At 43.4% G+C, this 27,286-nt stretch overlaps 1 protein-coding gene across 1 annotated transcript in view; it reads right to left on the reverse strand.

The window, feature by feature from the left end:
* Nucleotides 1-14,274, reverse strand: part of TNFAIP8L3 (TNF alpha induced protein 8 like 3) — a 45,701-nt gene extending 31,427 nt beyond the window's left edge. The window contains exon 1 of the mRNA XM_033070983.1: nt 14,089-14,274. Within this exon, the coding sequence (XP_032926874.1) occupies nt 14,089-14,245 (157 nt within the window). The 5' untranslated portion in view covers nt 14,246-14,274. The remainder of the gene's footprint in view (nt 1-14,088) is intronic.
* Nucleotides 14,275-27,286: the final 13,012 nt, after the last annotated feature.

Consider the following 27,286-nt stretch of genomic DNA (forward strand, 5'->3'; position numbering starts at 1 on the left):
AGCAGGCACCTCTTGAGAAGATCACTGTGTAGCTGGGTTATATATGTGAAGTCCACACAAACCCTGTGAGCAAGAGCTGAAACCTGGGCTGTAAAGCAAGCAGTGGCTCTGTGTGCAGCGGGAATACCTCTCCCTGTGCCTTGCAGCAGGTTTCTCATGGGGGATGCAGAGTTACACCATGTGTGAATGAAGAAGCCCTGTGTCCAACCCCTTGATCAGGATCTTTTCTGGTGCTTGATCCCACCCTGCACAGACTTGTATCAAAGACTATCCCAGCAGTCAGCAGCAGCTTGGCTCTGCCAAACCCTTTCTGGTACACTCTCTTTGGGGAATGGCTTTCCTCGTGTCAGCAAGAATACATTAAAGGGGAAAGCAAAACAAAGTAACACAGGATAACTTCAAATTGTGGGGTCTAATTTGATTCCAAACATATTTTCATTGCCAGACAGTTGGAATCAGAAACAAATGGAAAAATGGAGGAGAAAAACGTGTGTTCTCTTTAGCCCAATTGCTAAAAATATGAAATTTCTATTTTTGAGTGTAACATTCCTTTGTCTTATGATGTGTAGTAGCACTGCTTATTGAAAAAATAATATGAATCATCTGTTTAATGTGACAAAAAGTCAAATTTGTTTAAGATAAAGTACTGTAAAAACTGCAGTCTTTTTCACAAAGAAAAAACTTCTTTAAGTCCTTATTGAATGCATATGTGTATTTCACATTTAAGATGATGTGTGCACTGCAAAAGTGCAGATTTTTTTCTCAGTTAGGGAAGCCCTCTGATAACACACTCACAAAATTACCACGAGGGACCATGCCCTGCACTGATATCAGTATTTACATGCTTTTTATAAAGCATCTCAGGGTTCTTACTGCACAAATGTAATGAAAGACATTCCTCACCTAAAAACAGTGAAGGTAAAAACAGACAAAGAAGATCAGGAATGGGAGGAGAAACAGATACAACTGAAAGACTTGCTTAAGGCTGTCATTAAGATCCTGCTGTCAGCCCAGTACTTTATACAGCAGATTTTGAAAAGTTATCATATGGGAGGTTGCACAAGGAAATTAGCCTAGTATCTTTGCAGTGTCCTTAAATTTGCAGCTTTATTGGCATTGAAATTCTGGAAGGTGTTATTTAACAGAAATATAAAGTTGCAAAGTGTATTTTGAAAGATACACAGATGACAGACGCCTTTTACAATGCACTAAACTGGTTTAATATGAATACAGTGTTACTAGTGCACAAACCTAACTGGAATGTGACACAAAGAAACTATTCCTGCTACTTTTGTTTTGTTTGGTTTTTTTCCTGTTTTTTTTTTTTTTGTAGGTTTTTTTTTTGTTATTGTTGTTTTTGGTTTTTGTTTTGGTTTTTGTTTTGTGTATGTGTTTGGGTTTTTTTTTAATGAAGGAAAAACTTATTTGGATATCTTCTTTCCATCTTTTTTCCAAACAAGCATGTGAAAACATGGCAAAGCTCCTTAAATACTGCTGTTGTCTGTTACTCTGCATGTCTGTCCCTGAGTACTGTTAGAACAGCTCTGAATTACATAAACCCCAAATCAGCATTCCATCTGTTGAAATCTGACACATCCATGCACATCCTCATCTCCTTCCTAAACCCCTTCAGTGCAGCCATCTAACATTTCCTCTGAGATGTCTCTGTACCTAACTAAGTGTGCTGCTGTAGCACCAGTCCCTGCTCTCAGGGGCTCAGGCAGCTCTGTCCCTGGGCTGATTTCTGTTTGCTTCAGACAAGCTCCTGGTTCCCCTTGGCATTGTGGAAGATGTGTGTCTGTCAGCCCAAGTGAAAGGAATTTTAAATATCAATTTTGTGTGTTTGTGTTCATATCAGCTCTTCTGTGGTGTAGCTGTTAAAAAAAAGAAAAAAGGGAGAAAAGGAAAAAAATCAAAAAAATGCAGCTAGTCCAACTCCTACCACAATCCAGGTCTGCCACCCTCAAGGTCTGAGGAGAAGTTGCAGAAGGTCTGGATGCAGGTTTTGTCCCCTTAGCAGCACTAGGGATGCAGCTTCCTGGCCATGGTGCTCCCTGGGCAGCTCTGGAGGGCACAGACTGCTCTGTCCCCACTGTGATTCTGATGGCACAATCACGCCCTGCAGCATTCTCTCTTCCCCAGAGCTGTTATTCCACACTGTCCATCTCAAGAGCTGTGGAGGTTACACCTTCTCTGGCTTATTCAGTGGTGACATTTGTTAAAAATATTAACAACTCAGTGCTACCTACAGATGTGTGTGCACCTCCCAGTGATGGTAACAGGGAACGATGATTAGCAGACTGAAAAATGTGAACCCACAGGACAAATGACTTCCACTCTGCACAACACTCTTCTCTTTACTAGGTGTTTCTGATGTTCTGTATGTTCCTGTGAAGGAAATTGCTTTTCTATTGTTTGTCTTTCTGCCTCCCTGGGGATGGTGTTAACCTACTGAAGTCTGTGACTTGAAAGTCTTCAGCTTTTCTTCTATATATAGCATTTCCTTACTTCGGGAAAATATTTTTTGTCCAATTTACATATGTATAAAAAAGCTTAGTTATATTCAATCACATGCTGTTTGTATAAAAATATTTTCAACTCAAAAAAATACTAGTTGCAAACCAAATGAATTCAAATAGATAGCTGTAAAACTTCTTCAGCAACAAAATTGCTGTGAGCTTTATGATCTCATATGTATTTTTATCACTTTATCATGGTAAAGAAACCACATTCCTTTAAAAGCAAGCTAAGTACTTATTTAAAGATTTGTTTTCAATCTCTTTAATGGCATATGAGCAGAGTTTGTATTTTAGTCAATGATGAAGTGACTAAGCATAGGCCTTAACTGCCCCTGAAATAATCCCCATTAAGAAGTGCAACTACTGCTTCAATGCCTGTAAACGAGAGGAAAGAAGTCAAGTATTCCAGAATTGGCTGTTTAACATAATGGCACACATGCTATCTGAATTCCATCAGACAGGGCTGTGAGGAAAAAGGAATTATAAATATAGAAAAGCTTCTTCAGTGACAAGTATATAATTATTTTTTAAACAACCTCTTGCAGTCTGCATGGGTTATTTGGAGTGTCTAGTCATGCTTTATTTCGCTGCTCAGCCAGAGGTATTTCACGTGCACACTTCTGCTTGTCATTGACTGCAGTAACTTCAAGGAAATTAAATTCTGTTACCTGAAAATATGGAAAGCATTGAATAATCTCTCCCCCACCATCGCCCTAAATTCTCTTCCTACTCATCACTTGTCTCCTCTTCAATGCTACCCTGGCTGTTGCTAAGGCACTGCTTCCCTGGCAGGGTTCAGGGTAAACACACAGAGCTCCCAGCAGTGCAGACACTGGTGCTCATCCTCCCAACACGGATGGGCAAGTGCAGACAGCTCTGGGGAGTTTCAGAGATACCCTGGCTGCAGAATCGTGCAGAGGGAGAATCCTGCTGCAGTGTACCACACAAAGAGGGAAGGCAGAGCCGCGCTGTCCCTGCCTGCTGGGCAGGGCTGTGTCCCCTCTGTGTCCTGGCTGCTCACACACAGCCAGCTGCTGGCCAAGGATGTGGGAGCTGGCTGTGACAGAGCCAGCAGTACAGAGACAGGTGCTGTGCTGGAAAATGGGGACCCTGTTTCTGGGAACCTTCTCTTCCCCAGTTTTGGAAGATGAAACCTGAGTGTCAGGGTGGCTGCTGACCCTCCGAAGGGCAGAATGGGCCCAATTTTAGTTTGATTCAGCTCAGACCAGTTAGTAGCAGAGTGGAAGGATGGATGTAGGCACTGTGCTGGTGTTCTGGTGAGTCTGTACCTACCTGGCAATTCCTGTGCTACAGCCCTGATGCTTCTCTCAGTGCATATCTGTGCTCTCATCTTTGCTTCATTAGCAGAAGAAAATTGAGACATTCTTATCCCAAGTGAAAAAGAGTTTAGTTTACAGAGGCATCTTTTGCCTTTACTGCCTTTCCACAGCTGTTTAAAGCATCTGATTGCTTTCAGAGGCAATTTCTGTGTATTTTCTTCTACTATTATTTTAATGAAAGTATATTGTCACTTTTTAATAAATATATATTTGTAACCTTGTGTGAGGGAGATCTGCATGCTGTGATTTAACACAACACTGCAGAAGGCAAGGCTCTGGTTTCCTTTATTCCTTATTTGTAGTTAAGCTCTATCACCAGAAAGCAGTGTCCTCCTCTGACCTCCTGTGACAGTCACAGACTGCTGTGTCTGGTGACAGATGCAACTCTCCCCCAGATCTGCTATTCAAGCCCAATGATTTGAACTTATGGGGTGAGGATATACTGTTCCTTCAAGGAGTTGTTTTTTCAGGAATGCATGGAAATAGCTGAGAAGTCCTTGTTATTTGTGAAGATGCTATTGTGTTCTCACTTTCTGGCAAATACTGCACCTACCTGTTTCAGTATTTCAAAATCAAATGAACTTTCCCCATCCCACTTGCAAGCCCCCTGTCTGTATTTTTTGTTAGCCAGAGGAGGCAGGTTAGTTCCTGTTTCTAGAGCCTTTAATTACAATGCCAAGTCAATATCTTACTTCCACCAATCCCCCCTTTCTTGAAATATAACCTAACAGCATTTACTCCCTTATTTTAGTGGTAGAAATCATAAACCCAAGAGCATTTGAGAAGAAATGAGTTGAGGAAGAAGAATCAGATCAATACTGGGAGAATTGAGGCTTGAGGAGAACAGCATATTGGCTGGGGCACAGAGAAGTGAGAGATCAGTTAAATGCTAGGAAGGTGTGGGTATCTGGAGAATGAACACAAATTGGTAGTGTAAGATATGAGGATGGGTAGGAAAACAGACAATTTAAAATTATTCTAGAGGTTAAAGATGGAGAATATAGCTAAAATCTGGGTACCTGCCTGGTGGCAGGGGCATCAAAGCCAGGGTGCAAGGAGACTTCAGACCTTCCTTGCCCTCTGCACGTGCCTTTTCTCAAAGCAGGAGGAGTTTCTGCCTGTCCTCCCAGGGTGCAGTGGCACTCACTGCTCCTGATGGAGTGGAAACATCCATTTCTACCAGCACAAGTATGAGGTAACAAAGCACTGGTTATTTTCTGGCCATCCCCAACTAGGCTTTCAAACACCTAGCACAGAGTAAAATCAACAAGTTCAGGAGAAAGCTGTGAAAGAAGTGAATGATACCAACCAGTTAAGAGCCCTGGCTCACAGTTTGGCTTCAGAACTAGAGGAGATCTCCTGGGCTGGAGGATAAATGGATGCAGATGATTAACAACTAAGTACTGGGACTGCTCTAAGCCCTCCAGCATCTGATTTAATCCAAACTGAAGTTAAATCATGGAATTGTGGAAAACACTGCTATTCATCTGTCCTTAAGACAATTTGTTCTTGGCTTTCCATCAGTTCTGTATGATTTCTGTAAGGGGAAGTGCTCTACAGAGAAATGCCAGTGGTGACTGGTTTGGATGAGTGTACAGGTCTGGGGGTTTTCAGGGCTTGTTTTCCTTCCTTGTTGCTTTTGCATTTGGTTGTGGGTCTGTGTTTTGGGGGAGAGGAAGGGACAGGACTGCAGGCAAGAGTAAACTCTCAGCTATATCTGCCCCAAGGATGCAAAGTGTTACATCCTTCCTTCTTATGCAGGATAATCTGATAGTGACCTTTAAGAACTGGAATAGAAATAGACTCTTAGAAACAAATGCAGGTAAGAGAGAAGCCAGAGAAACCTCAGCTGAGGTCAGGCTAGATTCATACCACAGAAACCAGTTTCTGATGCAGGTGAGGTTTAACCACTGAGGGTTTAACTTCCTCTCTTAGTCATACAGAGACATATATGGGTGTATTTAAAGAGCACCAGTTAGTCCAAGGGGGTAGGAAGGGGACATTCTGGCACTGCACAAAGTTTGTGCAAGTGGTTTTTACATATACCTAGGCTTGAACTTTTTATCCCATTCTTAAACCTGTAATTCAAGTCAATATTTTTCCTCACCAATTCTTTATCATTTTCTAATGAATCCAGTAGCTGTGCATCATAATGACTGCACTGATTACCTTTGTATCTGCTAGTAAACATTCCTCCTAACGGTGGAGATGATTAACAATGTATAAAAATAGTGAGGCACAACTATAACTTGCTTTGAAGTGAACATGAAGGTCACTCTTGATGCCCTTAGCCTACTTCCTTCTCACTTTTGGGAGTTAGAGGGAAATGATGCACAAAAACACAAAGCTAAAATTAAATGCAAGTAAACAAAAGTTACAGACATTCACCTGGCATAACACTATATGGCACAGAGCTTTGTTGAAAATATCATCTGAAAGATGGTTATCTTAATTAAATAAAATAAAAATACTCCCGACTTTGAAAAGTCTAAGAAACTTGTATTTGTTTGACCTGCATCTGTCAGTGACCATGTAAACTACAGGCTCTAAAAGTAGGTGGAAAACTACTTGGAAAGGAAACACTAACACAATAATAGTGTTAATATATTTCTTCAAAGAGAAAGAAAGAATTTAGTTTTTCCTGCAATGCAAAGTGCTTGGATAAACAAAGTTCATGCCAGGACTGAGATGGTGATAAATGAGGTACTATGCTAACTTTTGCTATTAGTCTTTCAGAAGATTACCTTTCATATTTAACTAGCACTAGTAAGAAGATCTAAGAGAATGTCTCCATGGTGAAATGTTTGTTTCATAGATGGCTTAATCCTCCTGCCCTGTTTTGTATTGTTATATTGTTGTATTGTTATATCAACAGATGTCAAACCTACACCTGCACAGAGGCACTGGTCAGTCTGCTCCTCTGCAGGAAGGCTGAACAGAGCCAACTGCTAAAGCCTGACATAAACCAGCATCTGTACCAAGGAAGGATTAGTGACCACTGAAAAGACATCAAAGTGACTCTTGCTCTTTCTCAGCTTTTTTTGTTAAAGATTGCCTTAAAGAGGAGAAAAACTCACTGGCTACCAGCCCATGTCTGAGCTCACTTGGCTTCTCAAGATGATGTCTGAGGCTTGGGTATAAAGTTGTAGTTATTGCAGCAAGCCTCAGCCTCCCATGAATCTCCTCCAGCTGCACTTGTCAGCCCGTTAAATGGCCTCCCATAATGGAACTGGCAGGGAGATTTCTGCAGGCAAACAGCAAATAACACACTTTTAATTGGGCAAGGCTCCAAACCCAGGTCCCAGCCCAGGGAAGCTGCCCTGAGCAGGGTCCCCAAGCAATCCAACAACCTGGACAGCCTTGAGCAGGCATCAGAGCCACAGAACCAGTGAAGAACCTCTGCACCCTGCTCTGGGTCTGTGTCTGCAAATAAACCAGGACAGAACCTTTTGTCTGTGCATTGTACTGCCATCTGGACACAGGCTGAATTCTTTCCCACACTCCAAATGTTGTTTAATTCATACTGGCCACTGTTATCCTCTGTCTCATGCCAGGACATTTAGTGGGAGGCTATCTGGCATGGGCTGAAACAGTGCCAGGAAGTGTATTAATAGATAAACAGATTAGAGGATTGTGTACCACTGCTTGGGCTCACAGCCAGGTCCTGCTCAGTTCACCAGATAAAATAGTGAGGGCTCTTAGAAAGTTACAGGGTTCTCCTACCTTCCTGGGAGGGCCTGTCACCCTAAGCTTGATGCTGTGGGTAAAATGCAAGTACCAAAGGTTTCTCAGACAAGCCAGGTCTTCAGGAAAACTCTCTCATCTGCCCTACTGTTGTCTTTTTAACTGGGATTTATAGCTTGATTGCTCTGTTACCAGCTAAATAAGTGACTTACTCTTCCCACCATGACTTTTTAGTCTTTGCTGTAGAGGAGATGAAAGGTAAAAAGATTTATTTCTTCAAAGGGGAAGTGTGAGTTTTTTTCATTGTTTTGTACATCTAACTCCTTACTGCCAAAATATCACTTTAAATAGAAGTCAGTCTCGTCCCAGACCTTTGGCAAGGCAGACAGGAATGGCCAATAATTGCTGTGTGGCAGCAATTGCTTCATATTCCTACTTATGAATTTAATATACCATCATGAATTCCTTGTCCATATCCACATATTAGAGTGGAGGCTTCCTGCTCACTGACTGCTGGCAGCAGCAAAATCTCAGGTGGGGGAACAGCTTGGTCATGATCTTGCACAAGCAGGTGAGCTTGGGCTTCCATCCAGTGCTTCATGAAGTTCATATTTCCACTTGATTTTAAGAACAGAACCTTGAACAAATTGACTTGTCCAACTAAATTATTGTTTGTCCAGGGTGTCTAGTCAATTTGACAAAAGTGGGATTATTTATGGTCTTTACTATCCTTACAGCATGGTGAGGATTTTTTCCCTTTACAGTTCTTACCTTATTTTTTTCCCCTGCTGGACAAGGCTCCCTGACTGACAGCTGCTGTGCTAATGAGGGGTCTGTATGCAAATCAAAAGCCCAGGTGATTCCTGGAGGGAACACCACAAGAAAAAATTCACCCAGCCAGGCTCTTGGCTCACATCCTTGCCCTGGCTGCTGCTGCCTGCTCATCCCAAAGCGTCTCTTGCCCACTTTCTTGGCAGAGAGAACTGGACCTGTGCTTGCCTCAGTTTGCAGAGTGATCCAGAAATCCCTGTAACAGTTTGGTGCACAGGTCCCATGGCATGTTAGCTCATGTCTGTTGTCTCTCCATCTTTTTTCCAATTAGCTTTGTTTTCCAGCAGAAAGGGAAGGGAAGGGAGAGCCCTTTATTAGACAGTTGCTAGAAAGAACTTAATAAAAATGCTTTGCTTTTAAAATATTTTTCTAGTTTTCATACCTAGAACATGCTATCTACTACTTCTTCTGGCTAATAATAATAAATATTATTAATTATTAATAAATATTACTGTTCATCTGATTTGGAACTTTCTATGTAGAATCAAACCAAGGTTTGGTAAACCACACCCCTCCTTCTTCACACCAGTATTCTTTGGGGCAAAGAATATATTTTTCAAATGGTGTGATACTGCAAAAGGCTAAACAATTCCTACTTGCACTATACATCACATAAGCATGTTACTGATGACTCAGATAATAATTCTTAAATGTCTTCATTATGCTTTCTAATTAATTCTGTATTTACAAGAATATATTAACTCCTGAATGGCATTTAACTCTGTAAAACAGTGATTAAAATATGTAACAGGCTTCAAGATTAACATCACAGTACTACAGACAGTTCACATAACATGATAAATAATTTGCAGAAAAAATTACTTGCTGAGCATTGCAAATCAAATAATGCTACAGCTCTAGAAATATTATTCATGTCTGTAGAGGTCATTTTAGACCAGTAAATAATGTTTAAATCCATTGGGTTTTTTACTAAGTATATATTTACTGTCCAGGGGAAAGCTCAGATAATTTATCAAATAACTTTAAATGCATTAACATTTTTGTGCTAAGAGTTCAGGGTAAGATCTTGGCTCTGTTGAAGATGTACTGAAGTCATAGTCAGGCTCCTTTATGGAGCCTATCCCTAAGGATACAAGCCTGGTGATCAGGCAGCTTTTATTTTGTTATCCTTGCCATTATACAAAGCTGTAGGCTTCACACTGTCAATTTTTAAAAAAAATCCCCAAAACCAAAACCCCTGTCACCAGTTTAGAGCTCTGCTTGGAGGACAAGCTGCTCTTCCCTAGGCCAAATGTCTTTCGATTTCTGTAGAAGGAAACCCAGAGAAGGGACCAGCAACAGTTTGTTCTCCACAATATTTAAAATTCATGAGCATAATCTGTGTTGTTTCAGAGGCCATGCAGGCAATTTAGCCTCTGGTTATCATATGTTACTAGTGTGACATAACAGTTCCATTAAGACAAGCACGAAAATCCATGTTGTGACTTGGTGGCTTGTACAGCTTGTACAGAGGGTGAAATCAGTACACACAAAAGCTACATGGCCAAATTCCTGCCTGTTTCAGCCAGGGAACCTAGGACAACCAAATGAAGGTTTCACACCTTTTTTCTCTTATAAGCAGAATTTCCAAACCCACTGCGAAATCATTTCTGTTGGTGATGACCTGAATTTTTGTGAAATGTTACTCTGAAAGATGGCATGGAGGATCATTCTTTCATGTGGCAGGATGACTATGAAAGAGCTGAGGAAAAGGAGACCATTACTCTATTGAAAAGGGCTTTTTAAAAACCCAACCTCTCAATAGGTGGATGTTAAAAAATGAGAACAATGCTCTATTTTAAGATAACCTGTTCAGTTCTCAAAAGCTCTTCTGTAGGACAAGAAAAAGAATGTGACTAGTCACCTCTACAGTAAAACTAGAAATTTCACTAGCTAGTAAGCATTCAACTTTTCTTCTTTTGTACCACAATATATAATTTTTTCAGAATCAAGACCTGTCTAATGTTCTTAATAGGAGTCTGTCTCATGAGTAACCTTTTTTGAAAACCAAAGCTTTTTGACCCTACAGACACCTCAAGTGCAAAGCAGTAATAGCTGGGTGTGGGAGACTTGTGGGAACCAAGGCTAGAGCTGAATGTTGTTAGAGGTGTGGTGGTTTTTGCTGTTTGTTTGCTTTAAAGTACAGCTAACATCTTGCACTGCTCACATATAAGGAGCTTTTTGTTTGCACCAAAGGAATACGAAGATGCTATTGTGACAACATGTTTGGAATAAATATAGAAGTAGTATTTCTGCCTCCTTAGAGACTCAAGTTTTAAGTGGGCTATTAAAGCAGATGAGGCTGCTGGGATCTTGGAGCAGGATTCCAGCTGGTTCCTGGAAGCCACGTGTGCATGGCAGATGGTGGGGGTGCACTAGGTAGCCTCCTGCACACCCCTGTGAGTCCAGGACTGGCAGGGGTGCCGCTCCACTGGGACAGAACTAAGGGCTGGGAGAGCATTGCATGAGTAGTGCAATCCCTGAAATGGGCTGAGCTTTAACATCTGTGTTGCATCAGCATTGTGGAGCCCTGGAGATAAAGCAAACTGCATCCCACTGGGCTGGAACAATCAGCCAGCCTCAGCAGTGGGCAGTGGCTGCAGGGAGCTCGAGCTGTGCCAGCTGAAACCCGGGCAAGTGTCAGGACTGGTAATGAGGAGAGCCAGCTAAACATTGGGGCTGCTGTCAACTTCAGGGCAAAATCCTAGCTGTACTAAAATCCGTGTCCAAAATCAAACCAGCAGCAGGACTTCACCCCAGATTTCCCTCCAAGACACAGTGTGTGCCCCATGAGCTGTGGGTCCCTGGGCTGGGTGAGGAGTGCAGCTCCCTGAGCCAGGGGTGGCTGAATCCCCCAGTGCAGCCCTCAGCTGCTGTGCCTGCAGCACTGACTGACAGCCTCAACACCCACGGACACAGAGAGGCTGCACTGCACATATGGCACAGAACAGAAAAAAGACCAGAGGAAAACTAGCAAAAAACAAAAATCTATTTTTCAGAAGATTATGGGGGATACAAAGAGCAAGTAATTCTGTAGTGCAGAAAAAAAATTGCAGCCGGATAAGACAAAACATCCAAGTTTTCTCTCTATTCCAATTTTATTATACTGCATAGGCATCTGCCATGTATGGCCAGAATACCAGATTTTTCTTCTCTTAAAGAGTACAAAGAAGGAATAGAAAAGAGGAGAGGAGACTGATGAACATCAACTCTTGGCAGCTAGCAAGTGATGACATCAAAAGCACTTATGGCAATCTCTAAGCACGGTTATTTTAAATTTATTTAAAAGAAAAGCCTATTCAAAACAGGAGTAAATTGCTGGCAGGAGCTCTATTATATTAATTTGTTTATAAATGTAATGTTTGTAAGTTGCTCTTCATGTATGGCTTGGAAGATTTGTTTGGATGAAAAATTATAGCTGTTGGTGGTCTTTGCAAGTAAGCTCAGCCTAACAGAGCTCTGTGAATATGAGGAGCTCTGTGACCTGTTGCTGGTCTTCTTTAATTCTTTAGATCTCAAGTAAGAAAATACAAAGCAAGATATCAAGAGTAAATGCCTGTAGTATTTAAAACTGAATTAGATTTAAGATTATGCTGTAAAATGTTCTGCTGGGAGACCAGACAACACATTTATCTTATGACTTCCTACTGTTGTTTATCACTGCTGTATTAATAGGACAAAATATTTGGCACTTTTCTGCTGTTGTAGTTTTGTTTGGTGTCTAAATCTTTCTTTTTGGGGATGCAGGAGGCTGTTAGTTGGGGTGAAGCACATGTCCACACTGGACTGGTTATGGTGATAAAATTTCTCTCAAAGATCTAATAACATAACATGGCAACTTTATATTTGGATTTATTATGATCACTAGGACTATTTCAGGCATCATTCCAAATGCACTTACTTGCGTCTGATGGCAGTAAAATGGCTTCAGAGAAAGATGTCCCTGACTTCCACTGTGGGAAGCTGGAGGTCAAACAGGTTCCTTCTGCACCTGGTGTCTGACAGCCCAGCATCTGCCACGTGCCAGCCTTGTGTGTGACAGCCCTGCAACCCAGTCCTGTGTGTGTGTGACAGCCCTGCAACCCAGTCCTGTGTGTGTGACACCCCTGCAGCTCAGTGCTGTGTGTGTGACAGCCCTGCAACCTAGTCCTGTGTGTGTGTGACAGCCCTGCAACCTAGTCCTGTGTGTGTGTGACAGCCCTGCAACCTAGTCCTGTGTGTGTATGACAGCCCTGCAACCTAGTCCTGTGTGTGTGGGACAGCCCTGCAGCTCAGTCCTGTGTGTGTGTGTGACAGCCCTGCAGCTCAGTGCTGTGTGTGTGTGACAGCCCTGCAACCCAGTCCTGTGTGTGTGTGACAGCCCTGCAGCTCAGTCCTCTGTGTGTGACACCCCTGCAGCTCAGTCCTATGTGTGTCTGTATGTGTGTGTTCGTGACAGCCCTGCAGCCCATCACGGTGTGACACCCTGAGTGTGACACCCGTGACAGCCCTGCAGCTCAGCCTTGTGTCTGGATGTGTGACACCCCTGCAGCCCAGTACCGTGTGACAGTGTGACACTCATGACAGCCCTGCAGTTCAGTCCTGTGTGTGTGACAGCTCTGCAGCTCAGTGCTGTGTGTGTCTGTGTGTGTGACAGCCCTGCAACCCAGCGCTGTGTGTGTGACAGCCCTGCAGCCCGCTGTGCTGCGGGCAGGGTGACAGCCCCGCTGCAGGGTGACAGCCCTGCTGACCCAGGGGTCGGACACCCAGAGGTGTGGCCGTGAGGTGACAGCGATCTCTGAGCCACGTGCTGTGCTGGTAGAGCGATCCCACCTCCGTGTGCTTCACACGAGTTTGTTGTGCCCGCTTTTACCGTGTGTGCAGGGTGGCCTTTGACTATGGCACATCGAGCATCGTTTGCTTCACAAAGACACAAGAACGTGAAGGTTTGGAAAGGGCAGGAGAAGTTTTCATTTTTTTTTCCTTCTGTCTCATCCAAGAACTATGTGTGTTGCAGCAATCAGCCAGCATGGTTCCTGGTGACAAGTTAAGACTTGAAGGCAGAAGCCCAGCACCGGGGGCTCTGCGTGCCCGCCCGGAGCGGGGTCCCCGCTCCCGTCCGTGCGGCCGCGGAACAGCCGCGACCAAAGCCCCCAAAACTTTGCAGCCTCTGGGTATAAAACAGCAGCTTGCGCCGGCACTGCGATTTCAGCAGCTGTCACGTCACAGCCCTTCTCTGAGGGGAGCTCTCCCGCACCCCGAGCCCGCGGGCTCCGTCCCCGAGAGCCGCCGCAGCGGGGCCGGCGCCGGGCTCTGGGCTCTGCCTGTGCCGGGCTCTGGGCTCTGCCGGTGCCGGGCTCTGGGCTCTGCCGGGCTCTGCCTGTGCCAGACTCTGCCGGACTCTGGGCTCTGCCTGCGCCGGACTCTGCCGGTGCCGGGCTCTGCCTGTGCCGGACTCTGGGCTCTGCCGGGGCCAGACTCTGCCGGACTCTGGGTTCTGCCGGGCTCTGGGCTCTGCCGAGCTCTGCCGGTGCCGGGCTCTGGGTTCTGCCGGGGCCGGGCTCTGCCAGGGCCGCAGGGATGGCGTTGCCCTGTGCCCTCAGCGCTGCCCGGAGCTGCCTGACAGCGCGGGCACCGACAGCAGGGAACGGAAGGGAAGGGACCCGGCAGCAGGGAAGGGAAGGGAAGGGACCCGAGCCGGACCCGACGCCCGCCCGCCGCGCAGCCCCGCTCACCTGCGGGCGAGACCAGCTCGCCTTCGCTGAGCTCCGCGGAGTCCGAGTCCATGCTGACGGGCCGGGGGGCAGCTCGGGCCGCTGGCAGGAGCAGAGCCCGGAGCGGCGGAGCTGCCTTGTGTGCGCTCGCAGCCCGGCTGGGTCCGCGCCACCACATGCGGCCACCCCGCCCCGTGCATGGCTGCGGGCGGGCCGGGGGCGGAGCGGCGAGCGGAGCGGCACCGGCACCGCTCACACACACACGGGCCGGGCCGCCCGGCACCGGCACCGCTCACACACACACGGGCCGGGCCGCCCGGCACCGGCACCGCTCACACACACGGGCCGGACCCCCCGGCACCGGCACCGGCACCGCTCACACACACGGGCCGGACCCCCCGGCACCGGCACCGCTCACACACACGGGCTGGAACCCCCAGCACCGGCACCGGCACCGCTCACACACACGGGCCGGGCCGCCCGGCACGGACACCGGCACCGGCACCGGCACCGCTCACACACACGGGCCGGGCCGCCCGGCACGGACACCGGCACCGGCACCGGCACCGCTCACACACACGGGCTGGGCTGCCCAGCACCGGCACCGCTCACACACACGGGCCGGGCTGCCCGGCACCGGCACCGCTCACACACACGGGCTGGGCTGCCCAGCACCGGCACCGACACCGGCACCGCTCACACACACGGGCCGCCCGGCACCGACACCGCCCGGGAGAGCAGAAGTACCGATGTGACAGTCCTGCACACTGCCATCGCATGTCCCCTCTGTCTCTTCTTGTGGTCATCTCCCTGAGCCTCAGCCGCCTTGTCTCTTTTCACCGGCTCTGTCTCCTCAATAAGTGCCCTCAAAAATGAGAAGAGAGTAAGGCCAAAAGTGCCGGTTCTTGTTGAGTATTAGTGCCCAGAACAATAACGAAGGTCTGAATTCTGTTGCTTCCTGATGCATGTTTTTCTGTGGGAGACAGTGCAATATCTGGTAAAAGGCCATGTCATTAGATTGTTTTGAAGTGAAAAATTTATAAGTTAGGTTCTGCAGGCTTTGCTTCTGTCCTACAAGCTGCTACAGTCATGGGCCACCCCTTAATTCAGAGGGTTGAGGTCCTTTGTCCAGCCCTGAGGTTGGGCAGATCTTTCCCTTTGCTTTTATTCCTTTCTAGTTTTTCTGGCTGTTGTAGACTGAAACAAACAGGGCCAGCAGACCAGCTCCTTTGGAAGAGCTTTACTGAAAGATCAGGTCGGGTGGGGAGCTCCAGGAGTGGCGCTCACCACTGCTGCTCCTGCTGGACAAACCAAAGGACGAGCACGGCTTTATCTTCTTAAGCAAAGCTAGGGATTCGATCCTCATGAGAATCCCGTGAAAATTAATAGTGGGCCATAGTCCAGAGACCTCATGTTGGTAGGGTGCTATTGAGATCATGGCAATAGAATCAAGCTAGCTCAGAATGATAAATTCATATTCTGCACTGTTTTCCCAACCTGAGAGCACTATTCTCAGTTCCAGATGTCATTTGGGCTTGGAGTATTAAAGGGTTTTTAACTCTGAATAGTGTCCCAGTGTCCTTTGCACTCCTTTCATTTGCATACAGATCCATGATGTGACCCTCAGCATTACCTGATGGAAGGCAAAGGGCATAGAGGTGAGACAATTGAGGTCTGAAACAGAATGGGGCCAATAATTTAACATTAACAATTAACATTAATTAGGAATCAGAACAGGGTAAGTCTTGGAATTTAACATTAACAATTAACATGAAAACTGAACAAACTTAGGAACTTGTTCCTAACATACACCAAAGGGCATTTGAATTCTAGCACAAAAATCTCAGGAAAGTAGTGGCAAAAAGTACTTTTCTAACCGGGAACCAAATGCCATCCTAAAACAGGCCTTGAAGAGCAAGGATCTATCCATGGATCCATAGATATGTCACATCCTAGAAGCCAGCCAGACCTTCAATCCTTACCTGCAGCACACTGCAATCTCCAGCCAGAGGTTTATGCCTGTAGCTGCAGACCACAGCTTTGGTCTGCAACTCTCTCCCAAAACCATACACCCTTGTTGATGGAAAAAGCAATGTCTGGATGCTGCTTTCAGGCTGCATATACCAGATTATCTATTGCAAATCAAGATTGACACTCTTGACAAGTGTGAAGACTTTTTCTTAACATAGAGCATGAGATTAAAAAAAAAAAAAAGTTTTTCTTTTAACTCAAAGGGTTCTGTCAAATTCTTTCCAGTGATGGCTTATTCTGTGCAATGCTACAATACTAAAAATGTTTGGCCCATGTTCTAAGGTTGCTTCCCTGCCTTCAAACCAGGTTGAGCCTGAAGAGAGAAAAGACCTCAAACTTTCTGACCCAGAATGCACATGTTGCTATGGTCAGTTTAGACATACAACCCTTCCACCTCTAGAGTGAAAAGTTAGTTCTCCAGTAATTTGGGACATTTCTGTCATAACCATAAGTTAAGACACATATGGATTTTATTCCATGAGAACAAATTCTGACTTTTGTTTGTAGATATTTTCATTAAATTTAAAATGATATTCCAAATACTGCTGAAGAGAATCTCATGAATTAGTATCATATAAGGAGAAACATCTAAACCAAAGTGATTCTAGGATTCTGTCGTGAAAAGCCAATGCAAAATTTGACAGCACAATGTATCTACAGTCCTGATATAAACAACATAGCAACAGAAATAACGTAGCAACAGAAAAGTCCCAATATTAAGTTAGAGAAATAATTCCAGATATTACACCAAGCACATTCTCTTTTTGTTATTGTTGTTTTTGTTTGCATTTATGATTATCAAAAGCAATCTAAACCACCTTCCTAATGAGAGCACAGTTTAGTAGGAAGAATTGCATTTGAGTACAATTAATTAATTTTGTGCACTGTCTTCAATTGCTAGAAACTAATGATAATTTCTAACCTGGACAAATTCTGACTATTTAACGGCAATGGTTGTAATCAGATAAGCAAAGGAGCATGGTGGTTTTTTGAAGTGATGTGTCCAGCAGAACCCTTCCAGCTCCCTCAGTGGCAAAGGGGGCTGCCTCTACAGTGAGTTTTGGGTCATGGATGGGGCTGATACAATGCAGCTGTGAATGCCTCGCCAAGGTGTATTCTAGGCATTGGCCTTGTCCTATTTTCTGTGTGGGAATCTTTCTTTTCTGAGTGTGTAGGCTTTGCTATAATTGGAATTAAATGTTAAGCTCTTGGATAGTCCTCCTTCTGTGCTGCTGATCATGGTTCAGTTATTAGAAGGAAAAGTTATTTTTCATGATCCTCTGGAAGACGGAAGTCTTAGCATGGAGTACTTAAAAGTAAAACCCAAGCCCCACTTACTTAAATTCCTGTTGGTTTTTTTATCCTTGTATAACCACATTAATAAATATAATGATGGAAATGGTATAACTTAATCAATATTGTATTGTCATGCTTGCGATGTACACGTTGGGTATTCTCATTACTCTGCTGGAATTACTTGCTACTTGACAGTAAATTCTGCCTCAAGATTACTTTCCCTTTTTATTACTGCTAACCGTAAAGCAGTTAGAAAAGTTTTCAGCTGTAACAGAATGAGCATATTGTTTCATTTCAAAACATATGGTTGGAATTCAGCGTTTTTCCCCTCTCAACGTTCTCTGCCCAGCACAGTCCTGCACTTGGTTTAACATGTGACCTGGAAAATTCCATATGCTTAGAGCTCTGAACTCTATAGTTTCCACTCATTTCAATACTGGTGCAGAGAAAAGCACACAAAGTTTGTTAACAGTAATACATGCATTTATCTAGATGCCTGTTAAATTAAACTCCACACAGAGAAAGTTGGCATTTCATGATTTATTTTTCCCATTTGGTACAAATAGTGCAATTACATATTCATTGTTATAAACTGAATCTCTGTGACTGTAGCTCTGCAACTGTTTCCTTTATACCTCCCTAAAGATAGGGATGTTTAGAATCTGGAATGCTTTTTCTCAAGGGTCAGTTAATGTATTTGTCTATAAATCTCTATTTGTAGGATGTAGCAGGGGAGCTGGTGACATTGGAACTGCCCCATGTAATCCCAGTTATATGATGCTGCATCTCTGTGTGGCTCCTCCATTCACATTTTGGCTGCATCTGGTCTTGATCCTCATTCCATATGGAACTCAGCTGAAACCCTCCTCTGCCCACTCATTGTGCGAGTGCTGGAGATCTGCCTGTGACAGCTTTCAGGGCTCATGCTTTTGCAGTGTTCTATCGGCAAATCACGCTTGCATGTTCACACAAATGCAATTTCATTGAATTCCAAATTCTTAGGTAGCCCAGCTACCATTCCATCCATGTCTTATATTTATCCTTACAGGCCTGCTGTGAAATCAAGATAGTAGTATTCTTCTTTTTCAGAGGGAAATGAGGTACTGAGAAATTGTGATTTAAAGTCAAACGGGCAACACAGACTTTCCCCTGAATCCCATGAGCTGTACCTGAGCAGTTATCTATTTCAGCTGAATTTAAGGCTGGTCAGCTGCCTCTGGTTTGCTACTCAAGCTTTCCTCCTTGAAACTGAGCCTTCAAACCCGTAATAGAAAACAGTCTCTCTTTTTTTCCATTGTTGCATCTAACAGAACTCCCACTACCATCTTCGTGTTTGGCTTGTCTCCTTCACGCTGTCCAGACAGGTGGGTATTTTCCTCTCAGTTCTAAATGTAAGGTTATATTTTTTCCTCACAAATTATTTCTTTATTTAAATTAATCTACCCCAGGATGTACTGTTTCTAAACTTGTTGCCTGATATTTTGTTACACTATTTATTTCATTATCTTTCATATTTGTTAAGGAAACTTTCAAGTTTGACCATTTGTGAGACTCTCTGGCAGTCCACTTTAGACTCAACACCAGGCCCCACTGCTGCTGAATGTATTAAACAGAGCAGCATTTCCCACAGGCTGACATACTCCTGAAATGTGCTGTAGCAGATTTGAGATTTATTTCCCGGTTTCTTTGTGGTATATGTGCATATAATTCATGAAGAAAATTACCCTGCACCATTATTGCCAGAGCATGAATAATTGGTGTCACTAGATTCTCTGTGTTGGCAATTTGGACTCTTGCTGGTGTTTGGAAGCCAATGAGCATGCATTGCATATATACATTTTGTGTGCACTGCTAGGAGATTTTCATTGCAATAATGCATCTGTTGTAATCTGAAAACAGTCTGATTTGATTTAGAGTTCAAATGAACAAGATGTCTGTGCTACTTTAACTCTTTCTCATGAGCCAGTAGATATTCAAAGATTGAGATTTTTGTAGAACATGATGTAAGCAGTGCTTGTACATCCTGTATTGAGAGGATAAATATGGAAGAGTTCAGTATTTTCTGTTCCCTCCCTTTTTAAGTAACTGTAAGAGATGGAGAGAATTGGTTCTGAATACCTACCATAGCATGGACATATTTTTAGCCATTGGTCTTGCTGAATTATGTTCTGCCTTTGGTGCTGACTTAAAGAAGAGCTGAGGGAGCAGTCACAGGCTGAGGCTACAGCCTGGTACTGCTGTGAACCTGTGCTGTGATGTTTGGAACAGCAGGTTTAAAGACTGAGGCTGAGTTTCAGTCCTATCCCCTCAATGCTTTATAAGCTGCTCTCAGAAGTTTGTAATTCCAGGTAAAATAAAGTGAAAAAGCAAAGTAGTAACTTGTCCCATTTCTTCTTAGCTTGTAGAAACAAGACTGCAATGGGAAAACTGAACAACAAAAATGTTCATGTACACTTCTGCCCATGAGGATGTTGTTACCTTTCTGTTCTGTTCTAGCAGGATTTTGCCTGTAGAATAAGGCTTTCTGTATTAAACTTTAAATTGTATTGCCTGGGCATCTCGTTGTTTTCTGTTACTTCAGTGATATTTGGTTTTATTTTCTTACAGATACTTCACCATTCCTTTGTGTGAGATTGTAATTTATCCTGTGCTTAGAAAGATATAACTCTTTAGTTGTAGATGCTATTACCTGATTATTGGCAAACTCTTGAACTCATAGCCTTGCTTTCTAAGCGATTAAAGAAATGAAAGCTACTTTCCAAATTGAAAAAGCACCTGCTAATTCTGTTGGATGGAAAGTTCTTTAGAGGAATTTCTGCGTGGAAATTCTATTGCTTAAACCAAAACTTTTTTATTGTGTTTTGTTTTTTGAGGAATTTAGGCATTTTAAGTAACTATCAGGGCTTTAAAATAATTTTACTTGCTGTTTTAAATTTCATTACAGATGGGATACTAATAATAGTAAAGGCTGAAACAAATTTTTGCTTTCTCTGTTCTGGGGGTGGGGAAATAAATTTTAAAGAATTTTTCTCATGGGAATCACTGTGAAATATAGGACAAACTAGGATATTTTCTTCTGTTTTATTCTTATTCTGATGCTGTCTAGGGAAAGCAAGGGGACAGCTGCCAGTCTAAACTTTTTACCTTTCTGCCATTTTCTTTGGGAATTATTTTTAATTCTCATAGTGGTCACTGAAGTTATTTTAGAATATGTCACATTTCTTACTTTTCACATGTTATTGAGCTATGCCCTTAAATACAAGGGTTAATTACCCTATGGCTACATTTAAGCCTTTGACCTTGCCTAATATGCAAATTAAATGCAGTTAAGCCAGCAGTGCCTTTTACTGAGTTGTGTTTCAGGATGCTTTGAGGCAGTTTTATGCTTCCAGCCTGGAAGATGGGTCATCCTTGTTTTCATCCCTGATTTCAAATTGTGTGTAGGAGGATTCCACAACTTCACCATACTCTGAGAAAGCAGAGAAAATTTTGTTGCTAGGAAACCATGGAGGACCTATACTGTACTGTCTTTGCAGAATGTTTATAGGTAGCATCAGTTATTTAATTAACTTCTCTAATCCTCTTCTTTATGCTAGCATCCACTTTTTTTTATAGTCATGGTGTTTTTTACAGGCTTCTGTATCCTAGAAAATGCATTCTCACTGTGGTTATTTCTGTATAGCTTTATTCTTCAGCACACAAAACTCAACTTCCCCAACATTTAAAATTAGAGTGTGTTTGAAAGCTGTTATTTAATCACAAAATAATGATGCCTATCTATCCTGAGTTATTAGAACAGGTAGGTCACACTTTCCCACAAAAGACAAATTATAAGATCCAGAGAGTTGCACACCTTGTGTAGAACTTCAATAAACTGGATATTATCAGAAAAAGTGTTAAAGCATTCAGTGTTGTGCAGCTGACTGGGTCTGGATGCTTCTTTGCATTTGATGCTGTGACTGAATTTGCAGCCATAAGAGGTACCTGCACATTGGCAAGACAACAGAATCCTTGATGTGGATTTCAGGAGTGGTACAGCTGTGACTGAAAGGGTGATGCAGCAGCTGGGATTTGTCTTGGGGTAGAGTTTCTGCTAAGAAGTGTAGCTAAAGGGAATCATGATCTCTGAGAGGCAATCAGAGAGGCAGGAATCAATATTTTGTGGAGCAATTCACTACCATCCACAAATGGATGAGGATGCTCAAATGGCAGAATGCTAATATGCTCATTTGTGGTTTCTGTAGAGCTTGATGTGATTTTTGGAACAGCATGGAAACATCATCTTCATCTGACTGTGTGGGCATTACTTCATGACCATCTCTAATAGCATGGCAAAAAGCACTCTGCTGCCCACCTATCTATAAATAACTAAATATCATCAACCCAGGAATAAAATTGCATTTTATGGGTAGTCTTGGGAACATGCAAGATAGGTAACTAGATTACATGTAGTCCTACAACAGTCCCACTAAAACGAATGACATTACTTAGAAACTTGCTGTCCAGGCCACTTTCAGGTGAATTATTTCTCTTGCACACACAGAGGGCCTCAGAGTACTCATAAATATAATATATGAAGGACTTGAATTCAATTTGGACAATGCAAATTTGGCTTTAGAGAAGATCTAGATATGTTATTGTTTCTAACTAAATTTCTGGATTGTAGATTTTGGGTGCTTTTTGTGGCTAAGACAAAAGCCCATCTTCTTTTAATATTGCTGGGATCAGCACTGTGGGAAGTGTCTGCCTAATAATATCTACTCAACAGTTTAATGTGAATTATGCCTATTCCCAGGACAGAATCAGAGAATCATTAAGGTTGGAAAAGGCCTCCAAGACTGAGTGTAACCTTTGGTCAAACACCACCTTACAAGTAAGCCTGAGCACTGAGTGCCATGTCCAGCTGTTACCCTGATGCTTCAACTGTTTGTGTGAGGGGTCATGGTTACTGTTTGTGCTCTGTTTGTGCTCCTTCAGGAAAAAGAAATACTAATCTGAAGGAAGGAAAAAATGCCTTGAATTTCTGAGTTTCATCACTGCTCCATGTCCAGGACCTAGAATAGAGAGTGGGAGTTTGGACAGAGCTGCTGTGGGGAGACTTAACATTGAAATGCTTGAAGTCTCAGATTGTTTTCTCTGCATGATGGACTCCCTTTGCTCTTCCAGTGCTTTATTTGTCAAAGATGTGCAGAGAAAATAGCTGTAAAAAACAAGATGATGCAATACATAATGCAGTATGCTGCATTTCCCTAGTGTAAAGTGTATGGCTGCCAGTCAGGCTGGGGAAGTACCTGGGATCACAGGATAGTCCAGGCTGGAGGGCATCTCAGGGCATGAACCAGGCACAGCTCAGAGGATACAACACCAGTCTGCAGGGCATCTTCCCTCTTGGTTTGTTATGCACCTGTAAAATACATATAAAATTAAAGAATTAAACCAAAAACTGTAGGTAGGAGAGAACCAGATCCATTACCTGAAAGCAGTTTAGAGCCAAAGATGATAACCCAGTCATTCCTATAGCAACCATTGCTACCAAGGCTCTTATCATATTAAAATTGCAATGTCTGGTGTATTTGAAAAGAATGCCAAGTAAAGATTGAGTCATGAGGGAGGCTGAGCATTTCCCATTTTCAGACAAGCAGGTGCAAGTGGAGGCTCAGCATCTCTCAGGAAGCACTGAGCAGCACAGAGGATTGGAGAGTGAGAGGGAAACTGAGTGCTGGTGTGAAGGGTGCTGGAGTGGGATGATCAGATGAGCAGCACGTGGTGCAAAACCTGAGGAGGAGACAGCACTAGGTGTTTTGGAATGTGAGAATCCAAACCCTCTCTGTGCATGGCTGAGAGGCCCAGTTCCTTCTTGGGAGGCAGAGTGAAGGAGCAGGTTTGTGATGGTGCCCATGGGTGGGTTGTGTAACAGCACTCAATTCCCTCAGCAGCTCCAGGGAGCAGCTGAGTCACTGCAGAGACTCACAGTGAGAGCACAAGCTCAAGGGCAGACCAGTGGCTGCAGCAGGTGCTGTAATAAAAGAGTCTGAGAAGCACAGAAAGTCATCCCAAAGTCAGTGAACTGAAATGCTGCAGGAGATCATCAGGGTACTGGAGCAAGCGTGGTCCTTTCTTAGATTAAAGGAAGTTTCCCACCATTTTGAGGGACAATGAAGCCCTGATTGAGCCCCATAACTGACAAGAAATCACACCCAGCAAACACCAGTCTGGCTAAATGAGACCACATAACCCTAAACAGAACTTTCAGAGCCTCGTTAGAACCATGAAGTCATAAGTCTACTGAGAATTTAGAGAGAAAGATCTAAAGTAGTGCTGATATCCTGGGGATAAAAATATCTGGGGTAAAACTGAGCCTAGCTACTGATGATTTTACTGAAGGACAGCATTCTTTGTTCTAATGAGTTCTGGGGATTTAAGAGGTCTGAGAAGTGAAGTTTAGCACTGAAGGATTAAGGGTCTGTGCTATTGCTGTCATCTCAGAGCGTCACACAATAGGAATGGGAACTGAATCACATATCCACAGCTGGGGTGCACTTGCAGATAAATTCTGGTATGAAGTACTGGAAGTGTTAGGAGAGGAAATCCTTCGTTAACTGATTATGTATCTTGTAAAGTATTTTAAGCTATGCATAGATTTAAGAGGTAGAAATGAAAATAAATAGAAGTGGTACAAGAATATCTACAACTATCAATACAGAGCATCCAGTATCATGCTGACCACTAGCCAAACCTGCTTTGGGATAACTGCCTCAGTTTCAGAAATGGACTTTAATTGTTTAACCTGAGATGCTGCTGATATTGAAAAATGTTGTTTGAAAAGGCAGACTTACACAGCACTGGACAAAGCATGCGTGGGTTGGATTTAAGCAACCCCCATTTTTCTATCCGTTTTTTGTATCCCTCTAACATGCTATGATAAAATGAATCCTGAAATACCTTGTATTATGACTCATCTGATATTAAGATGTGTTAGTGTTCATAAACAATGCTGTTCATCTTCTGTGTGTGTGTGCATGTGTAAGAGGTGTAGGTGGAAGCTGAAGTTTTGCTTGTGATGACTCAGCCTTTATTCACTGTTTCTCTTATTTCTGATTTATGAAGAAATTCTGTTTTTCCTGTGCACTTAGATAGGTGAGGTTCAAGGGCTCAGTGAGGAATGCAATATGTTCATTTCCTGGAACAATCCTCAGATTTTTATGTCTCAGATATTTGACTGTTAAAAATTCAATCTCCTGTCCCACGCAGTGATCTGGATTTTTGGCCCTCATTTCTTCACTCCCTTTCTTTGTGATTGTCCTGGGGTGACTTGAGTTAATGGAGAAATTTCACCTGCCCTCTTCTCTGCTGGATTCTATGTTACTGCCAAAGTGGTTTTGTGGGTAAAGATTTATAAGAGAAATATACCTGTTATGAATTTCATATTCTCAAAATAATAATTCTCATTTTGTTATCTTGCCAGACTATTTGATCAGCAGTGGTCAATCAGAATACAATGAAGAATGTTTATGCAAAAGCTAGGGACAGAAAGTTTTGCGGTGATTTAGGTCTTGGTCGGTAAAGAGTTGAAATAGTTTGTTCTACTTTCCACCGTGCTGGGGTTTTCTTGTTTGTTTTGTTTGTAAATGAGAGTTTGTATCATTAGAAGTCTCATATTCTGTAATCATCCATCAGGTGATGAAATCTCCTTGAGTGCAGTATGAGAAAGGTGTCTTGTGCTGCAGCAGGAGTGGTTCAGACAGCCCGGCTGGTGCCGGTGCTCGGAGCGGCGCGCACCCAGCGCAGCCGGCAGATGGAGAGCTGGACCAGCTGCTCACACCATCCTCCTGCCTGCCTCTGCCTGCCTCCCTCTGCAAAAACCTGCTGCACCTTCAATGCTGCCTGTTTCTCACAAAGCCAGAACCTGTGCTGCAGAAGATGGACCCTGTTATAGTTATATAAGCTGTATTTTCTTCACGTCTCTGATTTGCTCAGTTTGAAACCTTTGAGGATGGTGATGACATGTAGAAATCAGGTGATCATTACAGAGCCAGGACGTAAATACATAGATGTGGGAGTGGGAGGGGTGTGTGTGTGGAGGGGTTGAATGCATTTCTTTTTAGCATCATGAAGACTGAAAGGTCCATAACAGAAATAGGCTGCCAGCCTCGATATATTGCAATGATGTGTTAGGGATAGGTTATGAGGCTGCAGGAGCATTATAAGTACATAAATAAATACACCTGGTAGTTGCAGTTCCTATGACTGTTGAGTGCAGATGTTCTGGAGCTTCCCAAAAAGCCTTCTTGCATCTGCAATATTGTTGATAGAGCAATCCCTTCGTTTAGGGCAGGTTCAACCTGAGACTCCCTGCTACACCTTTATTTTGTTACCTGCTTACTCCTTGGATGGCTGAAGCCATTTCACTACCAAACCTGATGGAAGCTGTGGCAGCCTAGGGAGTCTCAAGAGCAGAAAGAAGGGGACAGTGCCAGGGGGTGTTGGTGTGGTGTCACATATCCTCTGCCAAGTTCTACTTCGTTCTGATTCCCTGCACTTCAGGGAGCAGGGGCACCAGCAACAGAAGCAAGCTGTTTGTGATCCCCCCCAAGTTTTCCCCTTGTCCACTCCACAATGGGTTTGCTGGACCATCTCCCTCTGTTTCTTTTAGCAGGTCAGCCAACACAGCATGACTTTTAGCAGGCTGCCTACCATCTGCCTGGGCACTCTCTTCTCCTTTTGTTTCTCTTTATAAGCTCAGTCCTGCGAGGCACTGAGAGTCTGCCGTGAAATCCTAAGCAGTCGTGTTTCCTGCTGGTGTTTAGGAAAAACCATTGCTGGCCATCAGTTAAGAGAGTTTAGCACCTCCAGAGAAGGGATAGTGACTTGTGAATCCAGCAATGGCAGCTCTGCTTGAGCCGTGTCTCAGAGCCTTGTCATGATGTCCTAATGAATATTTATCATTATTTGTGACACCCTATTTTCAGCAGTTGTGTATTATGGTAACAGCTGACAAAATGTTCGTTTTGGTTTGTAATGCAATTGTCTCTGTTTTAGCTGCTTATTATGGTGGAGATGTCACTCCCCTACCATTGTGTCTGCCATTATAACCCAGCTGGATTATTGGCAGGCTAGCAGGGTTAAAGGCATATCTATCTGAGAAGTTTCTTGTCAGGATGAGGGGCTCTGAGTGGAAGTGTTAACTCTTTACACTGTGTATTTATCTCCTAGCATTGGGTTTTTGGTTTTCTTTAGCATAAAATAAATCTTCCAAACTTCCCAAGCTTTTAAGTGGCAACCACTAACATCAAACTCCTTCAGTAAGAAGAAACACAGAAATGTTCACTGAAAAAGTAAATTAAATTGAGCTAGACTCTTGTCAATTTTGTCAGTTGAAATTGTTAATATTATAAGTATCATAGTAAGGAATGCTAGCTGGGTGTGTGCCACAAGAAAGCTGTGTATGCTGCTTGGCAAAGTGTAATTAGGTAGTGATTTATTCTGAACAATAACCTCGGCTCATGTGTCAGGCAATGTACATCCTTTCCTGTATCCTTATTATTGGGCCAAGCCAGAAATCCAGAGACTGATTCCTGTAACATGGACTAGGTGTATGGATGGGGTTTTTGTGCATGTGTTCCTTCTTACAGAGCACAATCAAGCTGACACAGGGGCTGGGTATCTGAGCAATCCAAAGAAAGCTGGTTTGGAAGCCAGGACCTTTATTTTCTTTCCTGCCCAATTGACCCAATGGTCCAAGTGATGCATTAATAATAAACCCTGAACCTATTCACAGTGCCACACAGCCTTGGCTTTCAGCTACCATGCAATTATTCCAGATCTCATCAGTGAAAATAATTTATAATTTTACAATTACATTTAGGAATCTGATCCAAATGTTCCAAGTGTT

This window comes from Catharus ustulatus, chromosome 12, assembly GCF_009819885.2.
Source record: "Catharus ustulatus isolate bCatUst1 chromosome 12, bCatUst1.pri.v2, whole genome shotgun sequence".
Taxonomy (NCBI): Eukaryota; Metazoa; Chordata; class Aves; order Passeriformes; family Turdidae; genus Catharus; species Catharus ustulatus.